Source organism: Grampus griseus, assembly GCF_964374135.1.
Source record: "Grampus griseus genome assembly, chromosome: 10".
NCBI lineage: Eukaryota > Metazoa > Chordata > Mammalia > Artiodactyla > Delphinidae > Grampus > Grampus griseus.
Window position 1 is genome coordinate 5,557,368 of NC_139004.1, and position 24,666 is coordinate 5,582,033.

Sequence of the window (24,666 nt, forward strand, 5' to 3'; positions counted from 1 at the left end):
ATGGTTCAAAAACTATGCATCGCATGATGCTTTCACCAAAATTACTCCAAAGCCAAAAACAGTCTGGCAATTGGAATTTCCTTGACTCTATTTTAGTCTCAAAGGAAACCATTTAGATTTCACCGAGAGAAGGTTAAAGGGGATGGATGGTAGCTTGCCACTGAAAATATTTAGTTTGCAAAGGGATCATGAGTTACACATGTACTTAGAGAAACCTAAGAAAGAATCTGTGGAGTGTGTTGGCTTAAAAAACACACACATGGAGAAGATAGCACAAGTTTAGTGCGTTCGGATCTCTGAGTCACCACCGCAAGGGACCGGGCAGCGGCCGCAGGACTGAGCTCCTGCCCAGGGCCAGGCAGGAGACAGCTTCCAGCCGAGCTCACAGTTCATCCTTCGCCTGGCGCAGGACAAAGTGGTGCAAGGAATCCAGGTCTCGGCCCCCGCTGTGCTCGCTGACTTTTTTGCCTCCGCGGAAAAGCAGCAATGTGGGATAACCTCGTACCTTAAAAAAAAAAAAAAAAAAAAAAATTGAAAACCAACATAAAGTTGCTTCTTAAATAAAATCAGAAGAGATCCTAGAGTCGTGCCCAGGGAAGTCTACAGTTAAATTTTCAGAACGTACAGACCATCAAAAAAGTACCTAAGAGTTCAGAAAGCAGAGCCTTGGGGCTCTATATTCACTTTCCAACCCAAACCTACTTTCAAGATTAGCAACAAGGAGTGACTTCACCCTAGAGTGGAGTCTCGCCTGGGGAGCTGGTGGGGATGGAGGGGGCCTGAGGCTGCATTTCCCACAAGCTCCTTGGCGACACCAGGGCGCTCTGTGGTCCGCGCTGAGTGGCAGCAGGAGCCTCAAGAATGCAAACTTGTCAGCACAGCTCACCTTTCTCTTTAAAGCACCAAAAAAATAAAACATTTTAAAAAATGACTGGCATCTTCTAGTAAGTAGACGACGTCTGTGCTACATACATCTATTCTAATAAACTCCGGAGGCCTCAAAAATGTTTTAAGAAAAACACCACAAATGGAAAAATATAAATAAATTGCAAATCTTCTGGGCCATTCGATGGATCTTCTGGGCCATTCGATGGTGCTAACAGCTTGGAAAGAAGGCAACAGTTACGTAAAGAAGCCAAGCCTGGCCCATTGGTGTGGCCCTCTCAGGGAAGCGTAGGATCAGATACTTTCTGCACTGAGCGCTGCCTTGTGTCTGTGTGTGCGACGAAGGCTACAAGCCAGCTGACCGTTTAGCCAATGAGAATGGCCGCGCAGGTGGCGCCCTGCCCTCCAGCTCAGAGTCTCAGGTACTGCCCGCCTTTCGCCCAGGTGGCAAGGCCTGAAAACCCCTCTGAACTGTGTGCACTCACAGAAGACAGCCTTTCCTTTGAGAGAGCAGCTCTTTTGCTTCTCAAATGGGAAAAAAAATCCCCAAAGGACACAAAAAACTCTTTGTCGAGAGGATGAGTTATCTTGGTTGAGCCCACAGTACCGAATTACAGCTCCACTTGGGATCCGCCCCCACCTCTGTCCCCATGAGTTCCCATCCATGTGGACCCACCGAGTACTTGCTGCAGATGTTCCGTTCCGCAGTGCAGTCCAACTCGGCGATCTTGACCCCCGCCAAGCCAGGGAATTCCTTTTTAGAGAGTTCCTCCCAGGTAGGAGCCAGGCTCTTACAATGCCCACACCTGGGGACAGAAGAGTGACAGCTTTGTTGAGGTCCCGTCAAGCTCACTCGCCTGCACTTCACTGCCCAGCCTGTTTCTTCTGTAGGAAGCAGCCGACAGCTGCCCAGAAGTGGATAAACCGGCAGGTTCTCCCGCGGGGCGCACTATCATCCCCCACCTCCTGCACCTGCTCGTCCTCTCCCATCCCGAACACAGAGTTCAAACCCAAGCCCGAGCAGGCTTTCGGATACCCTGACTGACAACAAGACGTCTGCAAAACAGCTTCAGCTTTGCAAGCATCTCTACGATGCGGTCAACTGTGGGCTTTTTAAAAAATCACCTGAATGCCAAAAACAGATATTTCTGACGGTCTTAAATGTTCAAAAGAACTTCAAAGCTTCCCTGAAGCTTCCGGGATGTGGTGTGAGCACTGAGGCCACTAAGTTCGGCTCAAACTCTACTTCCACCTGTTACTATACCCCCTTCCTGACCATCTTCCCCTCTATGACCTGCTCCCCTTCAATGAAAGCGGCTCTTCTGTCCTTGTACGTAATCTGTACAGCTTTAGGGTTTTTTTTAAAAAAAACTAGAAAATACGTGATAGTTTTAAAGGCATTATTTACTAGTGATTCTACTCTTTAAGAATAAAACCTGCGCAAGTCGTACAGGTCACTCGTTAACTTTTTTATCTCTGCCGTTACTGATTCTCATGGATACGCGCAATGAAACAAAGTGAGAAGCGAAAATGGCACGTGTGTGTTTGTGTTCAGAAACAGGATCTCTCTCTCCTCAACACTATCTTCCCAAATGGGTTGTTTCAAGACAAAGCGTTCTCCCCGTTTTACAGCTGAGGAAAGTGGGTTCAAAGGATTTAAAGGGCATCCAAAGCCGCAGTGGTTCACGGCACATCCTGGAACCTATCGTCTCCCCACTGTCTGCGGTTGCCGCGGTCTCGGGCTCCGAGCAGCCCATCTCTGCTCTGGTCCCCGAGGGCCACGGGCCAGGAAGGTCAGGTGACTGACAGACTGCATGGCTCTAACGGAAAGCTGAGCTCTACCCGATTTCTCTACAACATCCAGAGAGACTAAGGGGCAGAGCTCTTAATACCTCATGATGTGCACGGTGTTTTTAACCCCAAAAGCCATCTATTTGGCAAAGTGCCCAGATACCACAGAACTGCAGTGTTACGTGGCCACGATAAGAAGTCTCCAGTTTTGTTTCTTCCAGAGCAGACTGAGCTTTAAGTTAACCTCATTCTCCATCACTTTGTGAATTACCACCAAACTCTAACACATATAATGACATTTCCTTTTTCCCTGTAGCATAACTACAAGTAAATGTATCTGCCCAACACTGAGTCCGGAGGGTTGGCCTATGGCCTGAAAAATAGGATGTGACTCAAGCGCACGAGGACCAAGGTTCTAATTCAACAGCTACTTACCACGGGGCATAAAACTTGACGAAGGTTATGCCTTCTGCGATGGTGTCATCGAAGTTATTTTCCGTCAGTGCCAACACAGTGCCCTTGGGGGAGGGAAAAGCCACAATTCAAATACACTACGTAGAGCAGAGCGGGGACCATGCTTTGGGATCGCAGAGATATGGGTCCGTCATCTTTTAAAATGCTGTGATGTGTGCTCCGAGGCCACACACAAATACCTACACAACTCACTTTTCACAAGCTCCACAAAAGCTCCCAGCCAGCCCAGGCAGGGTCAGGTGCAGCCGCTGTCTCCAGGGCTCTGGGTGGGCAGGGCCCAAGCATGCGCCTCCCGGGCTTGGAGCCTCGGACACTGATCGAAGTCCGAGCTGACCGGCCTCCCTGAAGTCTGTGCGCACTGCTCTCCCCGCCGACTCTATCGCTCTCATCCTACAGGTTCATAATTATCTTCTCTATGTGACGGAAGGACCTTAGTTACACAAGCACAGGCAACATGTGCTTCTACAGCTAACAGGCTGCTTTCCATTTTCAAATTCACAGTCCATGTGAAGACTGCTCATCTGAACTCAGGCTGGAGAATTCAGGGCCAAGGTGCCACACGGCCGTCTGCTCTAAAGCGATTCCATCTTGAAGGCTCTGCACAGGGTTATGTCTATGTGTTTTCCTCCAAAAACGGATCTGTGATCCTCTCGTGAGAATATGGATGATGGGGACTTTCCTGGTGGCCCCGTGGTTAAGAATCCTCCTTCCGATTCAGGGGAACGTGGGTTCGAGCCCTGGGCAGGGAACTAAGATCCCACACGCTGCGGGGCAACTAAGGCCACGCGCTCCAGAGCCCGCGCGACACAACTACTGAGCCCGCACGCCGTAACCGAAGATCCTGCGTGCCTCAACGAAGACCCGATGCAGCCAAATAAATAAATAAATAAAAAGAATACGGATGATGTATCACGTGGCAAAGTGTACCAGGGCTGCCCCACTCGAGTCCAGCACCAAGTACCATGTGTCTGTGACCAGGACGCAGGGGCACTGAGGGGGCCGTCCAGACGCTGCCATCTTCATGTCCAGAAACATGACACCACACTCACTGAAAGACCCACTTAGCGGTGGAAAACCTCATTATAAATAGAAACCCTTCTGGGTTTGACAAAAACACCCACAGTATATAATTATACTCGATGTGGGGTGACCTTTACAACCACCATGACACACGCTCCCTTGACGCATGGTCCCTTAACTACGAAATCGTTTGTTTACTTCTTAAACCAAAACTTCCACTTTTAACTAACACCCACGCAGTCCCCAACCTACAAGCGTCCCACTAGGGGCTGGGCCCGGGGGGGCGGAGGCGCCATCACAGCCCCACCCTGGGAGGATGGGGCCGGCGGCTGCCGGCTCTCCAAGCCTGATCCCCGGGCCCCGGGCGTGACAGCCCCAGCGAGTCACGATCGCTCCCGTAAGTGCTGAGGCTGGACAGTCGCCAGGGAGGCGTCCTCCCCAGGACCAGGGCCGCCCTGCCCGCCGTCCCGGGTAAGAACCTGGCGTGCTGTGCAGTGCAGTTGTGTGAACCGAGGCGGCAACACAAGGACTCGGCTTTGGAAGTACACTGACAGACAAACAGGCCTTATGTGTGGTTCTCAGCTGGGAAATCCGAGCACTGCTTTCCCGGGAAAACACCACTCTGACTCCCCGAATAATCCCATCTTCACCCGCGGCTTCAGCATCGGCTTCTACCTACAGGAGCGGATGCGGGAACCTCCTCCTCTAGACAGGCATCCGGCTTAAGCTCCGGACTCTTACCTGTCGCCACGTGCAGACCGCCACAGCCCTGGAAGCAACACCTTGAATAGGGACCCATCGCCTCCCTCCCACCCGGCGCCGCCAGCCCGTCTCTCCCTCTCTCCCCTCCCCCATCCCGACTGCGCAGGGGGAGCTGGACGCCCCTGCCCACTGTCCCTGCATCCTTTATCTCCAGATACAGTGGTTTCCGTCTCGTCCACACAGGCTGCAGCCAGCCGGCTTTCTTAAAGTCCACGTCGGCTCCAAGCCCTCCACTGGCTCCCTGCAGACCTGAGATCTGCGGCTGGCGGACAAGGCCCTCCGGGGGCCAGCCGCCGGCTCCCTCTGCGTCCCGCACGGTGCCCTTGGCCTCCTCGCGCCCTCTTCACTCCTGCCGGCTGACGCGCCGCCAGGCGGCCTTCCCCACGGCTCTCCAGCGGACACCGACTCACCCGTGGGGTGGCGCTCCCTGCCTCCCCGCCCCGGCCTGCGTCGCAGCACCGACATCTTCGCGTGTCTCCCCCTTCCCACCCGCCACTCTCCACAGGCGGAAAACGACCTTATTCGCTTTGTGTCCTGGCGGCCTAGGACAGTGGCTGGAACGCAACAGGGCTTGATAAACGCAGAACGAACAAACGTGAAACCTTACGCTCTGAATATATGAAGAGGACACCTCGATAAGTCAGCGATCGTCTGGACAAATGAAATAGCCTACAGCGATCTGCCTCTGACATTCCAACGCGCAGAGCCTTTCTGCTGCAGCTCTTTCAGGGGCCTTTACCACCTTGACTGCAGCAAGTTATGGAAACGAGCAGAACGGGCCCAAGAGGCAACAGCCCAGCTTTCACAGCAAATACCTTCAAGTTAGTGAGTGCTGAATCAAAGGGAAGAACTGTCCAGAAATGCTGACACCAAATGCTCGCAGGATCCTTTCTCACACCCACTCCAGGTTCTTTAAAGGGAAGCTGTGTCTACGCTGACCCCCTAACAAGCATGTGAAAGGAGTTCAAGAAAACGCTGTGTTGAAAAGTGGACCCCAGCCCCCCATGTGAATGACCGACCGCGTGCTGTGCCTGTGCTGTCGCTTGGAGGTGGGAGCTGACCGTGCACCCACCTGGTCGGCCGCGGGCTCAGTGGCCAGCGTGGGGGCCTCCGAGGGCTGGATGGGCTCCGGGGCGCCCCTCTCCGTGCTCTGGAGCTGCGATGCCACGTACTCCCTCAGCGACTCCAGATCCCGCTTCCCCTTGTACTGATCAACCTGTCCGGGACACAGGCGACACAAAGACACGTCAGGGCTGTGAATCCTCAACCCTCCACCTGCCCACGCGTGACCCGCCCCCATCGGACGTCTCTGTCTGGGTGTCCCGGCTCTGTGGTGTCTGCTGCTCAAAGGTGAAGGCAAAGCACAGATGATCAACCGCAGCTTGGCTCTGGGCAAAGAACTTCACAGCGCCTTCCTTCTGCAGAGCTAAGCGGTTCCAAAGTCTGGGCGCTGCCCAGCGGCCAGGGACGAAGCCGGCATTGAAGGGCCTTACCAAGAGCGAGCGCTGACCCCTCTCAAAGGTCGGAATCAGAGCAGTTACCCTAGGACCGTTCATCCGGCTTATGCTAGAGTTAACCTGAGCCCGCTGAGATGCTTCGGGAGTGCATAACGCCTGATGGTTTCTCTCAACCCGCCAGGCCTTACCAACAAAGAGAAAGACATTCTCGCTCCGTGATGCGTATTCCTTTAAACCAGTGCCCAAACAGTCTGTGCTGGCAACGCGCCACCCGTTAAACCACTCGACTGTTCAGCCGTGGTTAAGACACACATCTTGTCTCAACGCTAAGACCCGAAGACGTACCTTTTTACCGTCTCGGAACCAGAGGAGAGCAGGATAACCTCGGACCTGGTTTCCTGAGCAGAGTTCATGGTGCTGTGTGCAGTCAACCTGGAAATACAGATCACGCGCCCTGTCAGTTTCTCCGCGAGCCTTCCTGGTAAATGGGCTCTCGGACACTCAGTGCTTTTTCAAAGAAAGAAAATTTCTACAACTCCCCATCTGTAGCGTCTCTGCCAGCAAGCTGCAGCTTTTGGAGAGACTTTACCCCAAAATACACCTGAGCTTAGGGAGCAGAGTGATGGGATTTACTTTAGAGACATGATTTCTTTTCACTCAAAAATGCCAGTTTTGGGGGAGCAGGTCAGCAGATGGGCCCTGAGCAGGTCAGCAGATGGAGAGAGGGAGCCTAGCCTGACATCTGGAGAAGGGGACGGCCAGCTGTCGTGGACAGAGACCCACGCCAGTCATCAGAAATGTATTCTCAGGTTCAGGAGTTTTAAATAGGAGTATTTGGAATATAATAAAGATAAAACTGAAAAGATGTCAAGTTAAGTGTTTAACACACAACAGTGAAAACTTCACTTCACAACCATTACAATTTCCTAGGCATCTGCTCTGTGCCCAGCGTCGTGCTCAGCATTTCACCGTCACCCTCACCACCGCCCCAGTCAGATCTCGTCTCGGTTTTGCGAAGGGGGAGACTGAGATGTGGAGAAGCTGCTCGAGGGTGGCCGGCCAGGTCTGTCCGAATCCCACGTTTATGCTTTTGGCCATCTCACTGTGCTGGGCGCATCACCTTATTAGCTACAGTTCCTGAACACACAGCATTACTCCTGTATACAAATCAGCCCCCGGCAAGGTAGAAAATGAGATTTTTATAAAAGCAATTCAGGCAGGGTGTCTGGTAGGTGCTGGAGGATGGACGGATTAAAAGTGCTTGAAGGCCCGGAAGCTGCTCTAGATACTTCCCGAAAACCCAGCTGTCAAGGCATCACTTCTGGTTTCCCTACGTAAAGTGGGAAAGAATTCCTGGCAGCAGGGCAAAAGCCAGGGCTCCCCACGGGCGGGTCTTCTGCACGCAGGCTGCACACAGGGTGTGAGCACAGAGCCCAAGGTCCTTTTAGGAAAGAGCTCTTGGGTGAGTTCGACTGTGGATGGTCTCCAAGTACGTCCAGTGAATGTTCTCTAAGGCTCTGCCCCATATCTTTGCAGAAAGGGCTCTGGGGCTGCCAATTCAGAACTGGCCATTGCTTCAAAATAAACAAAGGAGCCAAAGCCATAATTTATCTCTAGACTGTGGAAAAGCCGGCCCACTCGAGACCCGGCTGCCATCTGTGCAGGCGAAATGAATTACCAAGCGGCACGCTAAATGGAATTAACAAATCAAGTTTGCGACTCTGTGCACAGAATGAAGAATGGGCTACTCAGCTAATTAATCCAGCCAGAGGCGGTCTATTTCCGGTTTAATAAGGGCTTTCACTTACCTTGCCAATCTTGACAGTTTCGGAATGTTCAAGGCCCAGAGCCAGCTGCTCCCAGGTTGGAGCCAGAGCTTTGCAGTGACCACACCACGGGGCGAAGAACTTGATAAAGTGGTCTCCTTCGGGGGTGGGGAAGGAAGGCGGGGGAGGGGAGAGGGAGTGTGAGTTACACCCACCCACCTAGAGCGTGAGTGGAAGCGTCTCATCTTTGTCCTCCTGCAAAGCTCAGTTCAGCATGAACCCTTGAACTGGTAAAAAATGACTCCCCATCAAATATGTCTCTACCCATGAGTTCATAACGATCCTTAAAAACCAATCTGTCATCTTTGGAGGACAACAGGGACCCAACTCATTCGGAAAACGGGCGATAAAGGGAAAGAATCAGGCACTTAGCCTGTCTTTCCCACGTGAACTGCGCCGCTGGATAACCAAGTGATAAACGAGGGCAAGTGTCTCCTGCTGTAAAAATGAAGAAGGGATGCTTGAATTACAGCAGCAGGCTTTGCATCCCTCGTGAGTTACGGCTCTAGGCGGTGACGGACGAGGCACTGACGTCACAGAGAGACTTCCCAGCTACGCAGTGTTGCTCACACCCCCCAAAACATCAAACAGAACGTGATCAAGTCCCTAGATTCAACGGCCAACTCACAGGGAACAGAGACATCAGGGTGACGTGGACAGGGCGACCGTACTCCACACCATGAAGCAAGTGGTGGGTTCCCTACAGCCAGGGCAGTGCCTTTTGGGGGGCGGGGCACAGGAAGCGAGCAGTGTTCTGTCTTGAGCCGGGTGACCGCTCTATGACCATTCACTACACCCTACATTGTTTTCTGTATCTGGGTTTTATTTCACAATAAGATAGAAGGTCTAAAAAGACTGAATATCACTCCCCTTGGCTAGGAAAAAAACAAGCCTACAACACCATGATTTAGGCACTGAAAACTTTCATCTAGGCTCTTCTACCTTGACCAGCCTAGGGCCAAAACGGTGTCAGGCTGAGACCAGACCGAAATCAGGCTGTGGCCAAGGAGAGAACCAACCAACGGACGCTGGCGTGTGACTCAGGCTCAGAGTCGGACTTTGCCATGGCAACGCTCACGGCGGCATCTTGTCACCGCGGCAATGATGCGATCGCGGGAAATGGGGAAAAAAACTTGCTTCAAAATCAATACTGTAAATCCACTATACTCCAGTTAAGAAATTTAAATAAAAACATTTAAAATATACATGAGCAGCTGATCTGCAAGGCTGAAACCACGTCTCCAGACAGGTGTGTCACTACTTTGTGCTGTGAGGCGGAGACAGGAGGCCTGGCAGCTGAGTCAGGGCGGGGCTGCACCGCTCTCCGAGGAGAGACCCTCATGTCAGCAGCACGAGGCCACGGCGTGCGGGCACACGGCCCCTCGGTGGGTGACCTGCTCGGGGTGGGGGGGGATGTCAGGGCTGGGCTTCGGACGGTGGTCTGTCACGGGTGGCCCCGGGAGCGCATGCTGCAGGGAGCCCAAGCCCGTCTCAAATTAAAGCGACTCCCCTTCGGATAGAAACCCTGTCAGAGCATCTGTACCAATTAACTAGCCACCTTTAATTAAAAACGGCTGAAAGGATCACCACAAGCGATGTCAGGCCTTAGATGGGGTGTATGTCAACTACCAGCAAGCAGGAGGCTTCAGGGCCGGACACAATTTTAAGCCCTCCTAAGAGCGTTTCCAACCCCGTCTCCCAGGAGGATCTCTCTCCACGACAGCATCTGAGAGGGCAGGTCAGCAAGGAGGCTGAACGCACTTTCAAGCCTTTCACTGCTGAGCCCACACTTCCGAACGTGTGAAGAAAGGCCTTACACATCATTAACATTAGAAATCGTACTCAGGTCATTCTGACATTTAGGAGACTATTTTCAAAAAATGAGATTTGGTATCGAAAAATATTTTAAGTGTAAAGAACACCTACGCTGATTCAATTCGTGTGTTATAATGGTCCCAATAAATTCTGGTTTAAACAGGTAAGAGAAACCTTTGTTTCTGCCTCAGGTCAATAAGCATATGCTTAACATTAACATAAACAAACATTCTTATCCAAGGACGCACTGTCCAGCCAGTACACAAGTGCGTGCACCCACTCACCATCAGTGAGCTTTCCACACCTGAGGCTTTAGCTTAGGATTAGGACTGGCCCTTCCCTAAGGACAGAGACGAAAGGAGGGATCGTCTCCGAGAGGAAGAGCATTAAACACTGATGCCATCGGGGTTGGGGGAGAGAAGCTCTGGACAAGTGCCACCCATGCTGCGACCCACCGGCCCTCAAGCAGCAAGAGGAAAAGCCAGGCCCCCCAGGAGGACGGCCCGGGCAGGGGTGCCCAGAGGTGCAGACCTGGCGCACCCGCCCGCCTACCTTGTGCCACGTGCAGGTCAAAGTTGCCGGCCGAGAGCTCGTACAGGCCCTGCTTGAGCTCGGGGGCTCGGGGTGGCTCCACCTCGGGCTCCGGTGTCTGATGGGAAGAGACGGAACAAGGGTCACTGGGTGTGTGTGTGAAGACCCAGGGGAGCCCATGGAGGCTTCTGTCTGGAACCTTCTATGCTCTCCTCCCTCCCCTGCCACCTCGAGGCTTCGAGGGACACTGCTGTGTTGAGGTGGCGCCCCGGGCAAAGAAGCGACTTTGTCACCCTTGGCAAATGCTCGAGGACCGATGCTCCAGGCAGCTGGGTGATGGCCTCCCTGCCCCAACCCGTCCTTTGCTGTCCCCAAACCCTACCCAACAGAGCAGACAAACTGAAGGACGGGCCACCCCAAACCAGCACCCTGTCCCGTCCTTTGAAACGTGACCTGAGACGTCTTGTAGAATACAGAAGGAAGCAGCACCCGAAGACACAGAGGGAGCAAAAGGGGCACGACGGGGAGCAGGAAACGGTCAGAGAGCAGGCGGGCCTGGCCACCCTTTATCTACACAAACATAAAACCTGTGAAGGAAGGTCAGACTCTGAAGGGCTGACAAAAGAGAAAAGATGACGAGAAAGAAGATTCAGGTGGACGGAAGGCAGCAAAGAGGAAACCACAGGGCAAACATGGGCTGCACTTTTAGCAAGAATATAGTTCATGGGGCTAAGTTTGGGACAGAAACACACAGAGAACGGACAAGAAGTGGCATTTCTCCAGTACCTGGCAGACACCAGTGTGACAACTAACTACTAACCACTCTACCACACCGTGCGAAACGTCTCAATTGTTCAGGCCGACACAGCCACGGCCTGCAAGCAGAGGTGAAGAGAAGACCACTGAATCCCCACTGTGCTATAGACACGTGGGTGTGTGTTACTCAGTTTTTACCTAGTGGTTCGTATTTCTATTAAAAAGAATATCTAAGTTAAGTCTTTAAAAGCTTTCAAAGTGCTGACAGCTCAAAGCTGAGCAGTAAAGCACCATGAAGTTTTCTTTTCCACTGCTGGCTTGACACAACTGTCCAAGTGCTAAGTACCCAGGCAAAAGGATGACCGAGAGTGATGGCTAGTGAACAGTCAGCTAAGTTCCAATAACATGAAACAAAAGACGACACGTCACCCTGTATAAGACGTTCAAAGGGCTGCAGTAGCAAAATGTCCACTTACGGCACCGCAGGAGCACGTGCCTCGGTGGCACGCAGGGATGGCCACTATGGGGACACCACAGTGTATCACAGAACGGCCACCCTCCCCTCTCCCCGGGCTGGTGACAGTGTGGGCTTACAGAGTCTTAGGAAAGTGATCTGGCAGTATTCATCAGGGGCCATAAAAGTGGTCTTGCTTTTTTATTTTTTGCCTTGCAATTTTATGTCTGGGAATAGAGTCTAAAAAGTCACTCCAAAGTAGAAAAGGAAAACGTCCTTTACAAAGATAAAAATGTTCCTTATAGCATTTCTGATGACAGAAAAAATATACATAACCTAACTATTCATGGACAGAGAAGAGCTGGATTATGGCAAATCCAGGAGATAAAATATGGTCAGTATAAAGGTGATTCAACTATATAAAAAGATCATTAATGAAAGGAACCATGTTTATTTGATGATGACTGTTTAAGGAAAAATTACAGAAGGAAACATGGAAATATAAAAATTGGGGTACAATTTAAGAAATGGCAGGTTTTCTTTTGACTTCCTTTAATACTGCCATAATGCTAGGAAGGAAAAAATCTAAATTTATCCTGTTTAAAGATGAAAATGTGTATATTAAGTTATTTAGATATAAATACAGATGAAGTTTTTAAAAAGTTTTTGCTTATAAGGCAAAATTCACATTGAAAAGAATTTCAGCTTGCAGTATTAAGTCTGAATATTTGAACTTTTCTATAATAAGGCACCCTGTCATCATTTCTAGCAATTATCTGAGATCCCCACTGCTCCGAGACACAAAGATATAGCCAGTGGGTAACTGAGGTCTCAGGTGGGGAGGGGTGGGTTCCATGTGGCCACGCCCCCGGGGTACTCCGCTGAGGATGGCTACGTGAGCCTCAGCCTGGCTGCCCCATCCCCAGCCCGTGCTTTGGGCTCCACTCCCCAGAAAGACGTTCGGCTCATGAGATGGAAGTCTTTCTGCTATCCTGACACTGGCAGATGCTTTCGTGAATAAAGTCATCATAGAAGACTGGCTTTTTGCTGAAAAGTTTACTTTAAATGTTTTTGGAGACCATGAACTCCCCTTTAAAACTGGCTTCCGGGCTTCCCTGGCGGCGCAGTGGTTGACAGTCCGCCTGCCAATGCAGGGGACATGGGTTCATGCCCCGGTCCGGGAAGATCCCACGTGCCGCGGAGCAGCTGTGCCCGTGAGCCATGGCCACTGAGCCTGCGCGTCCGGAGCCTGTGGTCTGCAACGGGAGAGGCCACAGCAGTGAGAGGCCCGCGTATCGCAAAAAAGAAAAAAAAAAAAAAAACTGGCTTCCTCCCCTCAGAGGACATTTCCACAAAAAAAAAAACCAAACACAAAACTTGAAGTTTAAACCTATGTGAAAGTTACACCTGCTCCTCCAGCTTTCTTGCCATGACAAAGATGCAAATTTACTCTCCGCGAGGTTTGTGGTTTTCCCTGTTACCTAAAATTAGACACGTCTCTGGTCAACACATTCAATACCGTATGCCAACGTTCTTCTCCATGTGGTTCTAAACTTTTTAAGAATGTGAGGTAAAGTAGCACTTGGGAAGCAGCTGGGTTTCCGATTAGCTGTGACCTCTACACAGAATCTGGAGGACAGCTGAAGGACCACACCCTGGAAGATGACACCAACAGCATCAGGGCCCCCAAAAGAGCCCTGGAGCCCAGACAACCTTCAGGTCAGGGAGCGCCTGCCTGACGCAATACCACGGTCTTACTCCAGTGCTGGACTGGACATTACATTCAAAGACTTCAGATGCTCTTAATATTTTCATCAGGAACATACAGCACGGGAACACGGGCCATCTTTCTATTCCCGTCAAAATACAGCTCAGCCTCCGTGGGCCTGAGCAGTCAGCATTGATCCGAAAGCACCACCCACGAAGGGACGCTCACTGCAGGGCTCACGATCAGTGATTTATAACAAAACTAAGGGTCCTAACATCAGCTGGAGGAGGATTATAGGTTTTTTTGTAACACTCTACATATAACTATGTCTTTAAAAAATATCTCAGTAACACAACATTGTAAATCGACTATACTTCAATTAAAAAATATCTCAGAAATCATACAGTTTCTCCCATTTCCTGATATTATCCTTACCGCAGGGGAGGCCATTAAGACGTGGAGAGTATGAAGGGTATTGAATTCTGTTATCAGCAAAGCCACTTAGGGCCGTGGGGCTGAGGGTTGAGAAGCAAAGGGAAGATTCACACTGTGGGTACCGCCCGCGGGAGCGAGGTCCCCACCCTGGGCCTGACCCTGGGTGGCCACGAGTCCATCTCGGGTGCTGAGGAATTACTGCGAGCTGAATTACATGTGAAGGGGGCACAGAAGGTATGTTAAAAAGTAGTAAGTCCTCATCTGTGGGCTGCATCCTGAAATATTTACAAATGACACTGACTGTGCAGCCAAACGTGGGGCGGGGAAGCAGGGGAGACAAAATAAGGCCCACAGAATGGGAACCACTGTCAAGGCTCAGGCGGGCACGCGGGGCCACCTTCCCTGCACTCCTGCCCACCACCCATTAGACTCTTCTTTCTACTCTGGTGCCTGTTTGAACTTTTCCATAACAGAAAGTTGTTAAAAGTTCATCTTTTCCCACTTACATAAGGTACTTAAAGGAGCCAAATTCATAGAGGCAGAAAACAGAGCGCTGGGCGCCAGAGACTGCCGGAGGGGGAGGGGAGTCAGGGCTTAACGGGGACAGGGTCTCCTTTCGGGAAGACGGAAAATTTCTGTGCATGGACGGTGGTGACGGCGGCACCACATTCTGAATGTACTTATACCACTGAACTGTACACTGAAAAACAGTTAACAGGGCAAATTTTATAGTGTGTGTATTTTATCACGGTAAAAAGAAAAACTGAGAAGGAAAAAAAAGTGAACCTTTACTTATGATAAAAGTTGCTTTAAGATGGTACTTAAGGCTTCCCTGGTGGCGCAGTGGTTGAGAGTCCGCCTGCCGATGCAGGGGACGCGGGTTCGTGCCCCGGTCCGGGAGGATCCCACATGCCACGGAGCGGCTGGGCCCGTGAGCCATGGCCACTGAGCCTGTGCGTCCGGAGCCTGTGCTCCGCAACATGAGAGGCCACAACAGTGAGAGGCCCGCATACCGCAAAAAAAAAAAAAAAAAAAGATGGTACTTAAACTGGCCTCTTGACTACCCCAAAACTGTAGGAAGAAAGAGGGGGTGGCTTCGTGTGCACTCACGGGGGGCTCCTCGTTCAGCGTCTGCAGCATCCAGTTTTCCAGGGCCTGAAAATCCCGGGGACCCTGGTACTTCACAGCTTCTTGGCCAGGCTTGAAAAACTTCAAGCTGAAAGAGTAACAGAGGATTAGTTGCAGTAGATTTTAAAGCACTTCAAACCACTCTGAGCAGAGAGCAAACTCAGTTAGCGGAACAATCATAAAAATGAGGTGCCGGCGGGCCGCAGGCAGCCCACCCCTGCCCCTCTCTGATGATACTTGGAAAAGAAAGAAAAGTAATGTTCTAGGTGATAACACAGTCACTTAATCCTGAACTTTTAAAAGTTTCTTATGTTATTCTTGAAAAACAAAACCAGGGTGAACACATCAGGCCGTGAGTTAAACCCCGAAAGCTACGAGGGTTCAGGTGTGCAGAGCTCTCTAGCTTTCCCCTGCCCCACATTTGTTATCCTTCCCCGGCTTCAGTAGTTCTTACGTTCTGCATTTTGAAAAACAATTTACAACTGTAGTAGAAATAGCATTGTTCTGCAGTAAATGTATTTCCAGGATACACTGTCAGCTATTCAACTCTTACAACGCATGAATATCCAGCTACTGTGAGAGTTCAACTTTCCAACTATAAGGACAACCTTGACGTTGGTTGATATGGCCCGTTCACTTGCCCCCAGAGAAGGAATCTTTTCTATTTTACACACACACTAGGTATCTGCAGACAGAGCAAGGAGCTCTGCCTTTGGAGGGGAGCAAAGACATCACCAGAGGCCGAGATGAACACGTCCAGACCCTGTGTCACTCCACTGGTGACGGGACAACACGGTCCAGATAAAACTTAACAGAAGGCATCAAGGAAGGTGGGGAGGGGAGGGAATAATTCTTCTATTGACAGAATTAATAGAGGGTGGCAGGATGGAGGGGGAAATATGGCTACTGACAGGTAACACACACAGGCTAGCACTCGGGGGCGAGCCTACTCATCTAAAACACCCCTAACGCTTCCCGGTACGTGGGTTTTGTTAGGAGACGCCCAATGCACAGTGCCAGAGTGCGAGAGGCTAAGATACGCAGAAATAAACTGTGGGTCTGGACGGCTAAGCCCCACAAAGGTCTTAAAATGAAGTTTCACACCAAACAAGAAAACCAACACACTGGCTGGAGAAGGCATTCAGGTGAAAATGGGCTTACTGGCCTCACCCAGGAGCTCAGATCCTGTGATGGGCCACGGGACGTCCCAATGTGTCTCCAGTGAAGAATATATGTCCCCTTCCCTAGCAGCTTATACTCATAGAGCCAGGACAAAAAGACGCAGTCTAACTTGATTCGGCCAGTATGTCCCTTCCTTGACGAAGCGTAACATTTCAAGTGACTCCAAAGCAGGCTCTCAGACTGCGAACACCAGCATCCACGCCTTGAGACGCTCTGGAAACGTGAGCTGTGCCCACAAAGGACTAGAGGCGGCTACTGTCCCTCTCCACTCCCTACCTCTCGCCCCAGTACCTCCCTCCACCAAAGCGCTTCAGGATGGAAAAGAGTGGATCCTCAAAACATCAGAAAGGAATAAAGACGCAGGCGTAGAGAATGGACTTGAGGGCATGGGGGGCGGGGAAGGGGAAGCTGGGATGAAGTGAGAGAGTGGCACTGACATATATATACTACCAAACGTAAAATCAATAGCTAGTGGGAAGCAGCCGCATAGCACAGGGAGATCAGCTCGGTGCTTTGTGACCACCTAGAGGGGTGGGATAGGGAGGGTGGGAGGGAGACGCAAGAGGGAGGAGATATGGGGATGTATGTATACATATAGTTGATTCAATTTGTTGTACAGCAGAAACTAACACACCACGGTAAAGCAATTATACTCCAATAAAGATGTTAAAAAAAAAGAAAGAAAATCTGAAGGCTTAAATATTAATTGTAACGATAAAACTATATAAGAATTTTTAAAAAATCAGAAATCAGAGCAGGCATTGTTGAACCCATCCTCCATTCCTTTGCTAAGGTTAAAATGCAGTAAACCTGATCTGGGACTTTTCCCTCATGTGGTGTACACTGAGCGAAGCAAAACTAGTTTTTAAAATCTCTTCCTGTTGTTGGATTAAAAATCTTTCTAACCAGCTCGAGTCTGAGATTCTGGTTGAGTTCACAGAGCCTAGGGAGGGCAGAGCTTCCCTCACGGGGCATCTGACTTCACTCCCACTGTACATGGAGGTGAGGGCAGCAATGCAGAGCAGGCCACGGGGTTCACGCCCCAAGTATAGCCCCAAACTCTTCTGCTGTTACCAAACCTCCACATGGGCACTTGTTTTCCTGGTGATCTGTTCCTCAATCAAGGAGACTGCAGGGGAAAGATCCCCATTGCTGGGTCCCTCTGGAAAACAGCAATGATGGAAGTTCTACTACTATAGATGAGATGGTGTCATGGGTCGAATTGTGTCCCCAAAAAGATCTGCAGAAGTCCTAACCCGCGCTACCATGGAATGTGACCCTATTTGGAAATAGGATTTGCACAGAGGCCATCAAGTTAAAATGTGGTCGTGAAGGTGGGCCCTAATCCAGTACGTACAGAAAGGGGAGATTCAGACACAGAGAGAGACAAGCAAACAGCAGAAGGCCAAGTCCAGGAGCAGGACTGGGGTGACGCTTCTGCAGGGCAAGGAACACCGAGAGCTGCCCGCCAACCACCAGGGGCCAGGAAGAGGCAGGGAAGGACCCCTGACAGGTTTCAGAGGCAGCACGGCACTGCCGATGCCTTGATCTCGGGCTTCTGGCCTCCGGAACTGTGAGAGAATACGTTTCTACTCTTTTCAGTGGCACTCTGCATGGCAGCTCTAGGGAACCTCCTTCAGCCCTGCCCCTGCCAGCACTTTCCCAGGTGATAAAGATTCTTTACTGTCTCAACAGCAAGACCTCAAAACATCTTCCCGAGCGTAGGCAGCCTTCTCCAGGGACCTGGGAACCCAAACTCCCTCCCTCTCCAATCCTTTACTCCAGTTGAAGGTGACGGGAGGGATGACCTAAAAGCTAATGTGCTGGCACCCCGCTCCGCAACCCGCCTCAGCACTTACATCACCACCTGATTCAGGCCTCGAAACATCCCTAGAAGTGAAAGCTCACACAGGGTCATCTATGAACGCCCTGAGGCCACTACGTTTATGCAGCATGCCCCTACCTCCTGCATTCTGTGGAAAAAATCTGTTCTCGGGCTGTGACGAGGTTCCTTCCCAAACCACGTAGTGGTAGCTCATTGTATTGTATAGTTCTTTTTAACAACACAAAACCAGTGCATGGTTTTCTTGGGGAGATCATGTCTTCTAAAAAACAAATCAGGACACCTGATCCAACATGGATCTTTCAGTATCTGTGAATAGCATCTGTGCAGTAACTGATGTTGCAGCCAGAGAGCTCGTATGACTGGGTGCAGGTGGAACCCTCTACTGTCTCCGACACTTGCCTTCTCAGCCCTATGACTGGTCCTGTTTCACCTTCCCTATGGCGTGGTTTACCGTGCACAGAGCCACAGGGCCACACACAGCCGGCTGTTTCAGAGTGGACACCATGGCCACCCATCTCTGTTGCTCCTGCACCTTGAAAGTAACAGGCTCTCAACAGGTAACTTGTCCCACTCCTCACTGGCTGCTGCTTTGGGATGCTCTTCATACAAGCAGAGTTTACTTTAAAGGCAATGCAGTGGAGCACAGGACAGTGGTGCCAACGGGTAGGTACATACAGCAGGAAGTTTTGTCTCTATTGCTCTGATGTGATGTACACTTGAGTTACTGCACCCACATTAGCAAACAGTCACCAAAGACCAAGAGTTCCAGGGCCCTTTATGGAAATGCCAAATCTCCAAAGGTCAGAGGAAACCTTAACATTATTGGGTATGTTCAGATCGGTATCTACACACGTTATTACACACAACAATGTTATGGGGGTGGGTGTCAGCATCCTACTTCAGACTCAGAGGCTGAGGAACGTGTGTGACCAGAGCTGCAGGATAAGTACACGGTAGAGCTGGGGTCCAAACCGTGGCATCCAGGTTCCAGCCCAGAGCTCCTGCCATTTTCCATGGGGCCTCTCAAGTCTGAAGATCAGCTCGGGTTTCCCAAAGGATTGACTTCATTTGTCAATCTGAACAAATATTTGGGGAACTGTGGTGCCCAACCCCTCCCCCATCCTTCTGGAAACAGCGTCTTCCCTTTTTTGGAGAAGCGCTCTTCACTCCACCAGTAAATGTTGAGTCTGAACGGGGCTGCCGTCTTCCGACAAGATCCTGCCTCTTGGGTCACAAAGATGGTTTCTGGAATGAACAGTCCATCCAAGCTGGGCCAATCGGCGACAGGCCCAAGTCCGCCATGGCAACAGAGAGATGCAGTGCGGGGGGGTTAAGTCACCTTAAGGGGCGGGAGGGCAGAAGAACAGACCTCCAAACTCATGGAGCTGAGTCTCAGAGGCCTCCCCCCACAGCCTTCAAATTAATTCCGTCTTTTGTTCATTAAGCCAGTTTCAATTTCTGTTCTTAAAACCAAAAAACTGTTTTAACTGTCAAGGAAGTAGGTAGCAAGTATCACTTGTCAGAACAGCTGCACTTTCTTTCCAACAAAAACAGCCCACGGGCCAGTCACATGGGAAATAACTCTAGAAGGGAGGCTTAAGAATTAATAGAGTGACCAAAAATTCAACGAAAATTCATGACAGTCGGTGCTCATCGTGTAAACGTACGTGTGAACGTCAAATGTGACAGGACCTCGTGGAGAATGCCACTTTTGTCTGGCAGACATGTTCTTTTATAAACAGGAAAACTCAACTAATTAAAGGCTTTTCCCAAACAAAGTAAAAAAAGGCACCCAATACACACACGGTGCAAATATAACCTCTCCCTAACACAGGGAGTGCCTGCTTGAAGTCGGCATCCCCTCACTCCTCAGAACTACAAAGAAGGTGCCGAAAGTTTAACTTGAACTTTCTTGGCCGAATGCGGCTGGCGAAAAGCCGAGGAAGACCCGGCGGATACAGGACGCGAGCGCCCGTCACTTACGTGGGGTACCCACGCACGCCCTGGGCGGAGCACACGTCCGAGCTGGCTGTGCAGTCGACCTTGGCCACGTACACCTTGGCGTCCTCCATGCTGTTGTACTTGTCTCCCAGGTCGTTCCAGGTAGGCTGCAGCCGCTGGCAGTGTCCACACCTGTAGCAAGGTGACAGTGACAAGCACGCTGAGCGCCGGGGTCAGAGGGTGCCCGACCCACCTGCTCAGCCATTTCCTAGGGCAGTGGGGCTCTCTGATCCAACCCCTTCTTCACACTGCAGTGGAGACGGAGCCGGACAGCTCACAGTGTCTGCATAATCTTGCTCCCCTGCTTAAACCCTCCGGAGAGACCCCGCATCGTTCTCAGCGTGAAATCAAGACTTAGCCAGGCGCTGTGCCGGCTCCCCCTGGATCTGGTCCCTGCTGACCTCCCACCTGACCTCTATGCACACTGCCCTCCTTCCCTTGCTGCCCACCACTGGGTCATGCTGCTGAGTTTCCAGGTTCCTGAAAGGGCCGTAGCTTGGCCGGGCCCTGGGAATCAGCACACTCTTCTCTCTGACACTTCCTCCCTAAACCCACCTGGCTCATTCCTATTTGTCACTTCCTCCAGGAAGTGACTCCCAGGCTGTCTGGTGTCCACTCTCTTCTCCCCTTCATCTGGAGAGCTCCCTCGCTCCGTCCCTGTGGTGGTGGCTCAGCACTTCCCCTCGCCATGGCTCCTTGACAGTCAGGTCTCCTCTACCATGTAACCGAGTCTCCCCACATGCAAGGCAGCCTCGAAATGAAATCAGCTCTGCATTCTCTCCAGTGAGAAGCATACAAAAAGCTTGTGGCCACCCCCAAACTTCTAAATCTGAGATACTCAAACATACACTCATAAAATTCAGTGTATGAATTTAACTATACACAAACACTATGGCATGTGGGGTTTTTTCCCCATTCACCTGGTAAGTGTGTATTCGTGATGTCTACGATGTAACTACTTGCTGCATTGCTTTCTAAAGTGTGGTAAGAACACCCAACACTTAATAACTGAGCTCATCCTCAAAATAATTTCTCAATCAAATCAGTGTTAAATCTCCTTGCCTCTTTTCTTTTCTGACAGATGACCTCACCAGGAAGCACCTAAAGGAAGCACTGGAAAATTCTGCTTCAAGCAGAATAACCTGTCTTCCCTAAGCACTTTCTTGGCCAGAGAAGAGAATCCTGCTTTATAAGAGGTTCGAATACAATATGAATCCCTTCTTTTCTGGAAGACACTTGTGAGGGAAAACCCCTGCTGGATTTAAGTATACATGGGACAAGAGACAAGCATCATCCTTCCTACAGCTGGATCCCCAGTGCCTGCACGTACAAAGTGCTTGGCGATCTCTCAGCGATGGATCCGTGGGTGCCGTGCAGTTGGCACTTCTGGGTTTGGACCTCTGGGGCTACAGCATGAACCTCTGAGACAGCAGCTGCATTCAGAGGCAGTTTGTGGTCACATAACAGAGCAAAGCCACCTGGTCCTTTTGAGGAGGCGGCTCCAACCTTGACCTCACTGTCACCAGGTTCAATGTGACCTGAAAACTGGCCATAGAGAAGCTATGACCTGACGCTGGCACAAGATCTACAGCAGTAGGACAGCCCTGCCTCTACCCAGTTCAGAGCAAATACACACAGATCGATGTTTTCATTAGCTCCTGCCCCCAAATCACACGTGGGCTCCCAACATTCCAGAAACTGAAATGGAAAGAGGAGGGGCAGCCCACAGCGTATTCCATCTGAGCTCCAATCTGCTCTTAAGTCTAACTTTTAAATGTTGTCACAGAAACCCACACATCTCTATTTAAACATTTCACGGTAGACTATTAAGAAGCAAACAAAAACTTTAAAAGTCACTTTTTCTGGGAGCATCCACCTAAAAGTCTATAAGCCACACACAATGAAACATTACATTACTTTAAGGAATGTACTTAATACCAAGTGCCCGGTCCTGTCCCTCACTCAGCCCAGGACTAGCTGGTGAGTATTACAGAGACTCCAGAATTAAAACTCCACTGGCACTGCACGGACCTACGATGTCTACATGTCAGTTTTTCTTTAAAATATAAGGGAAAAAAATCCATGGGCAGATTTATTCCACAAAAATAGGCTTCACTTAAGTAGTGTATTTAATTGGAATAGCTACTCTGAGAATAATACCCTTCACAAAGTAACTATCGATGTCCATTATGTTACACTACAAAGTATTTTCTATACCACTGGTAGTTCTACAAATTCAACTCTTGGTTCTTGGGAACTGGAAACACAATGTATCTATGGGACAGCTCTGACCCAGGCCAAAAGTGCTGATTTAACTCCAAATGAACTGAAATACAGTCATCATCTGAACATGGGGAGGAAGAGAAAAAGTTTCCTCCAACTTCCACCAGCACATTTTCTGAACAGGCCGTTTTTCTTGGGCATCTTCTCCCTATTCCTTCCTGCATCCCCTTCCCACATCTCAAGGAGCCTCCTCCGCTCTGGGGGCGAATGCCAAATTCTGCAGTAAAGCCTGCAAAGGGCCTTGGGCCCGAAGACTGGCTGGCTGCTCCGTCCACGGAGGACCCCCTTCATCGTGCATCTAGGCCCTAGGAGGAAGGCACTCAGTCCCTGTGCTCGTGCGAATGACGGGAAGGCTTTCTGCAGGGCAACCCACAGGGCAGGCGTCTCTGGGTTCGGCACCGAGGCCACACCAAAGCCCCCCGCCCCCCGAGAACCACGGCGAGGGGCACCGTCTGCTCAACGTAGTAATAACTTTTCCCATCTCACACTGTGCAGACGACCAGGCCCCAAGAAAGCAGAGAGGAGCAGGTGCCAGAGGTCGGCCTTGGGTCCGGGGCCAGTGGCTCCCATCACCGCGAGCACAGCTCCCCACCGCCCCGGGGCTGTGGACGGGCCCCCAGAACCCGCACTGTTCTCCACCCCCCGGGAGAGCGCAGGAACCTTCTTCTGCCCGGGCCACCCCTTCCTGCAGGGTGGGAAATCACGCCTTGTGAGTCCCTGTGTTTCAATTAAACTCGCAGGCCGGAGGTCTGCCGTGCGGCGAGCGAACCGTCTCCGAAGTCCAAGTGTGCACGCCGGGCGCCTGGTCGCCGGGGCGACCGCACGTGGCCTCCGGGTCCCGGCGCACCGCAGGCCGCTGCCTCCGGCCGGCGCAGAAGTTTGGGGCCAGGGGGCGGACGGGCTCTGAGCTCCCAGCGGCCCCGAAGGGCGACGACCCCTTCCCCTCCCCCGGTGCGGGGATCGGGGGAGGGGGCGCGGGAACCGGAGCGGCGGCCTTTTCCGGCTCTGCCCTCGGGGACCGCCCCCTCCTGCTCCACCCCGGCCCTAGCGCCACGTCAGCCGCGAGCGCCCGGCGCGTCCCACCTCCCGGCCCGGAAGACCCTCAGCCCCTCGCCGGGCGCCCCCAGGCCGCGGCCCCGCGCCCCCCGCGCGCATAGTGCGGGCCCGGGCCAGACCCGCACCCGCGGAGCCCGAGGCGGGCGGTGCGGCCAGTTACCAGGGCGCGAAGAACATGACGAAGTGCGCGGCGCTCTGGATGCCGTGCGTGAACATGTCGGCCGTGTACAGGTGCTTGGCGTGCGGGTCCTGCCCGTCCCCGCCGTCGGCCGCGGGGTCAACGTCCGCCGCCGACCCCGGCTCCTGGGCCCAGGCGCCCCCGCGCCCGCCGCCGGCGTCCAGCAGCAGCAGCAACAGCAGCAGCAGCAGAGGCGCGGCCGGCGCCAGGGCCTGGGGCCGCGGCGGGAGGAAGCCTCCGGCGCGCGCGGACATCACGGCTGGTTGGGCGCGCTCTCGCCGCGGCGGCCGGTAACCCCTCCGCGCCGCCCGCCCCCCGCCCCCGGAGAGGCCCCGCCCACGCCCCGCCCCGCCCGGCGCGCGCCCGCTCCCCGGCGGAGGCTGGGCCCGCGCGCGCCCGGAGAGCCTGGCTGGGAGCCCGCGGAAGGAGTGGGTCCGGGCCCCCGACAGCCTTCCGTGCCGGGCCTCCAGCACTTCCTGGGACGGCTTGGGTTACTCCCGCAGGGCGCTGCGCCTCCCCAAACCCAGGCTCTGCCCGCTCTAGCCTGGAGCGGGGCTGAGTGTTGGAGCGCCGGGAGGCCACTGAGGGGGATGTCAGCCTCGGTTCATCTCAACGTACACAAAGACCCCAGGATTTCAGGCAAAAGGAATAAAGAGCTGCTGTCAGCAGAATTCAGGAAACTGAGCAGAATTGGCGGGGTTTACACCTGAATGAGTCAAATTCTTGGCTGGACCTCAACTGTGATTCCGGGCCTGAGCTCAGGGACTGATGAAAACCCGCTTAACAAGAGAAACGCGTGCGGGTGTGCCCTGCCCTGCCTTACCTTGAGGGTGAGGAGAAAAGCTCCAAGCATCCTCTTAGACACTAATCCCGCAGGGCTCCTCCTCCAAAAACGCCTGGCTGGCGTCCTATGGCGCCCTAACTCCCCAATTGCATCGAGGCTATAAAGACACGCCTACTCGTGCTGCACTGCCTCCCGTGGAGACCGCGAGGCTCCCAGGTGTGAATCGTATGAATCGGGCACCTCACAATTCACATCTGCAGGCGCACTCCTGATTGCACGTGGTAGTTGAAGGTA

General features: G+C 52.1%; 1 protein-coding gene across 2 annotated transcripts; it reads right to left on the bottom strand.

Annotated features, from left to right (window-relative positions):
• Positions 1-262: 262 nt before the first annotated feature.
• TXNDC5 (thioredoxin domain containing 5) lies at positions 263-24,455 on the bottom strand (the record flags this gene model as incomplete). 2 transcript variants are annotated; one of them, XM_082664820.1, is made up of 10 exons in its annotated part: positions 263-505; positions 1,562-1,691; positions 3,112-3,194; positions 6,005-6,148; positions 6,735-6,821; positions 8,198-8,313; positions 10,583-10,679; positions 15,025-15,130; positions 20,054-20,203; positions 24,412-24,455. In XM_082664820.1, 9 exons carry the CDS (start codon positions 20,140-20,142, stop codon positions 383-385), a joined length of 975 nt encoding a protein of 324 aa, XP_082520946.1. In that variant the 3' UTR covers positions 263-382. The 2 variants fall into 2 exon arrangements, with proteins under 2 accessions (XP_082520946.1, XP_082520945.1); XM_082664819.1 differs by lacking the exon at positions 24,412-24,455 and adding an exon at positions 23,571-23,842.
• Positions 24,456-24,666: the final 211 nt, after the last annotated feature.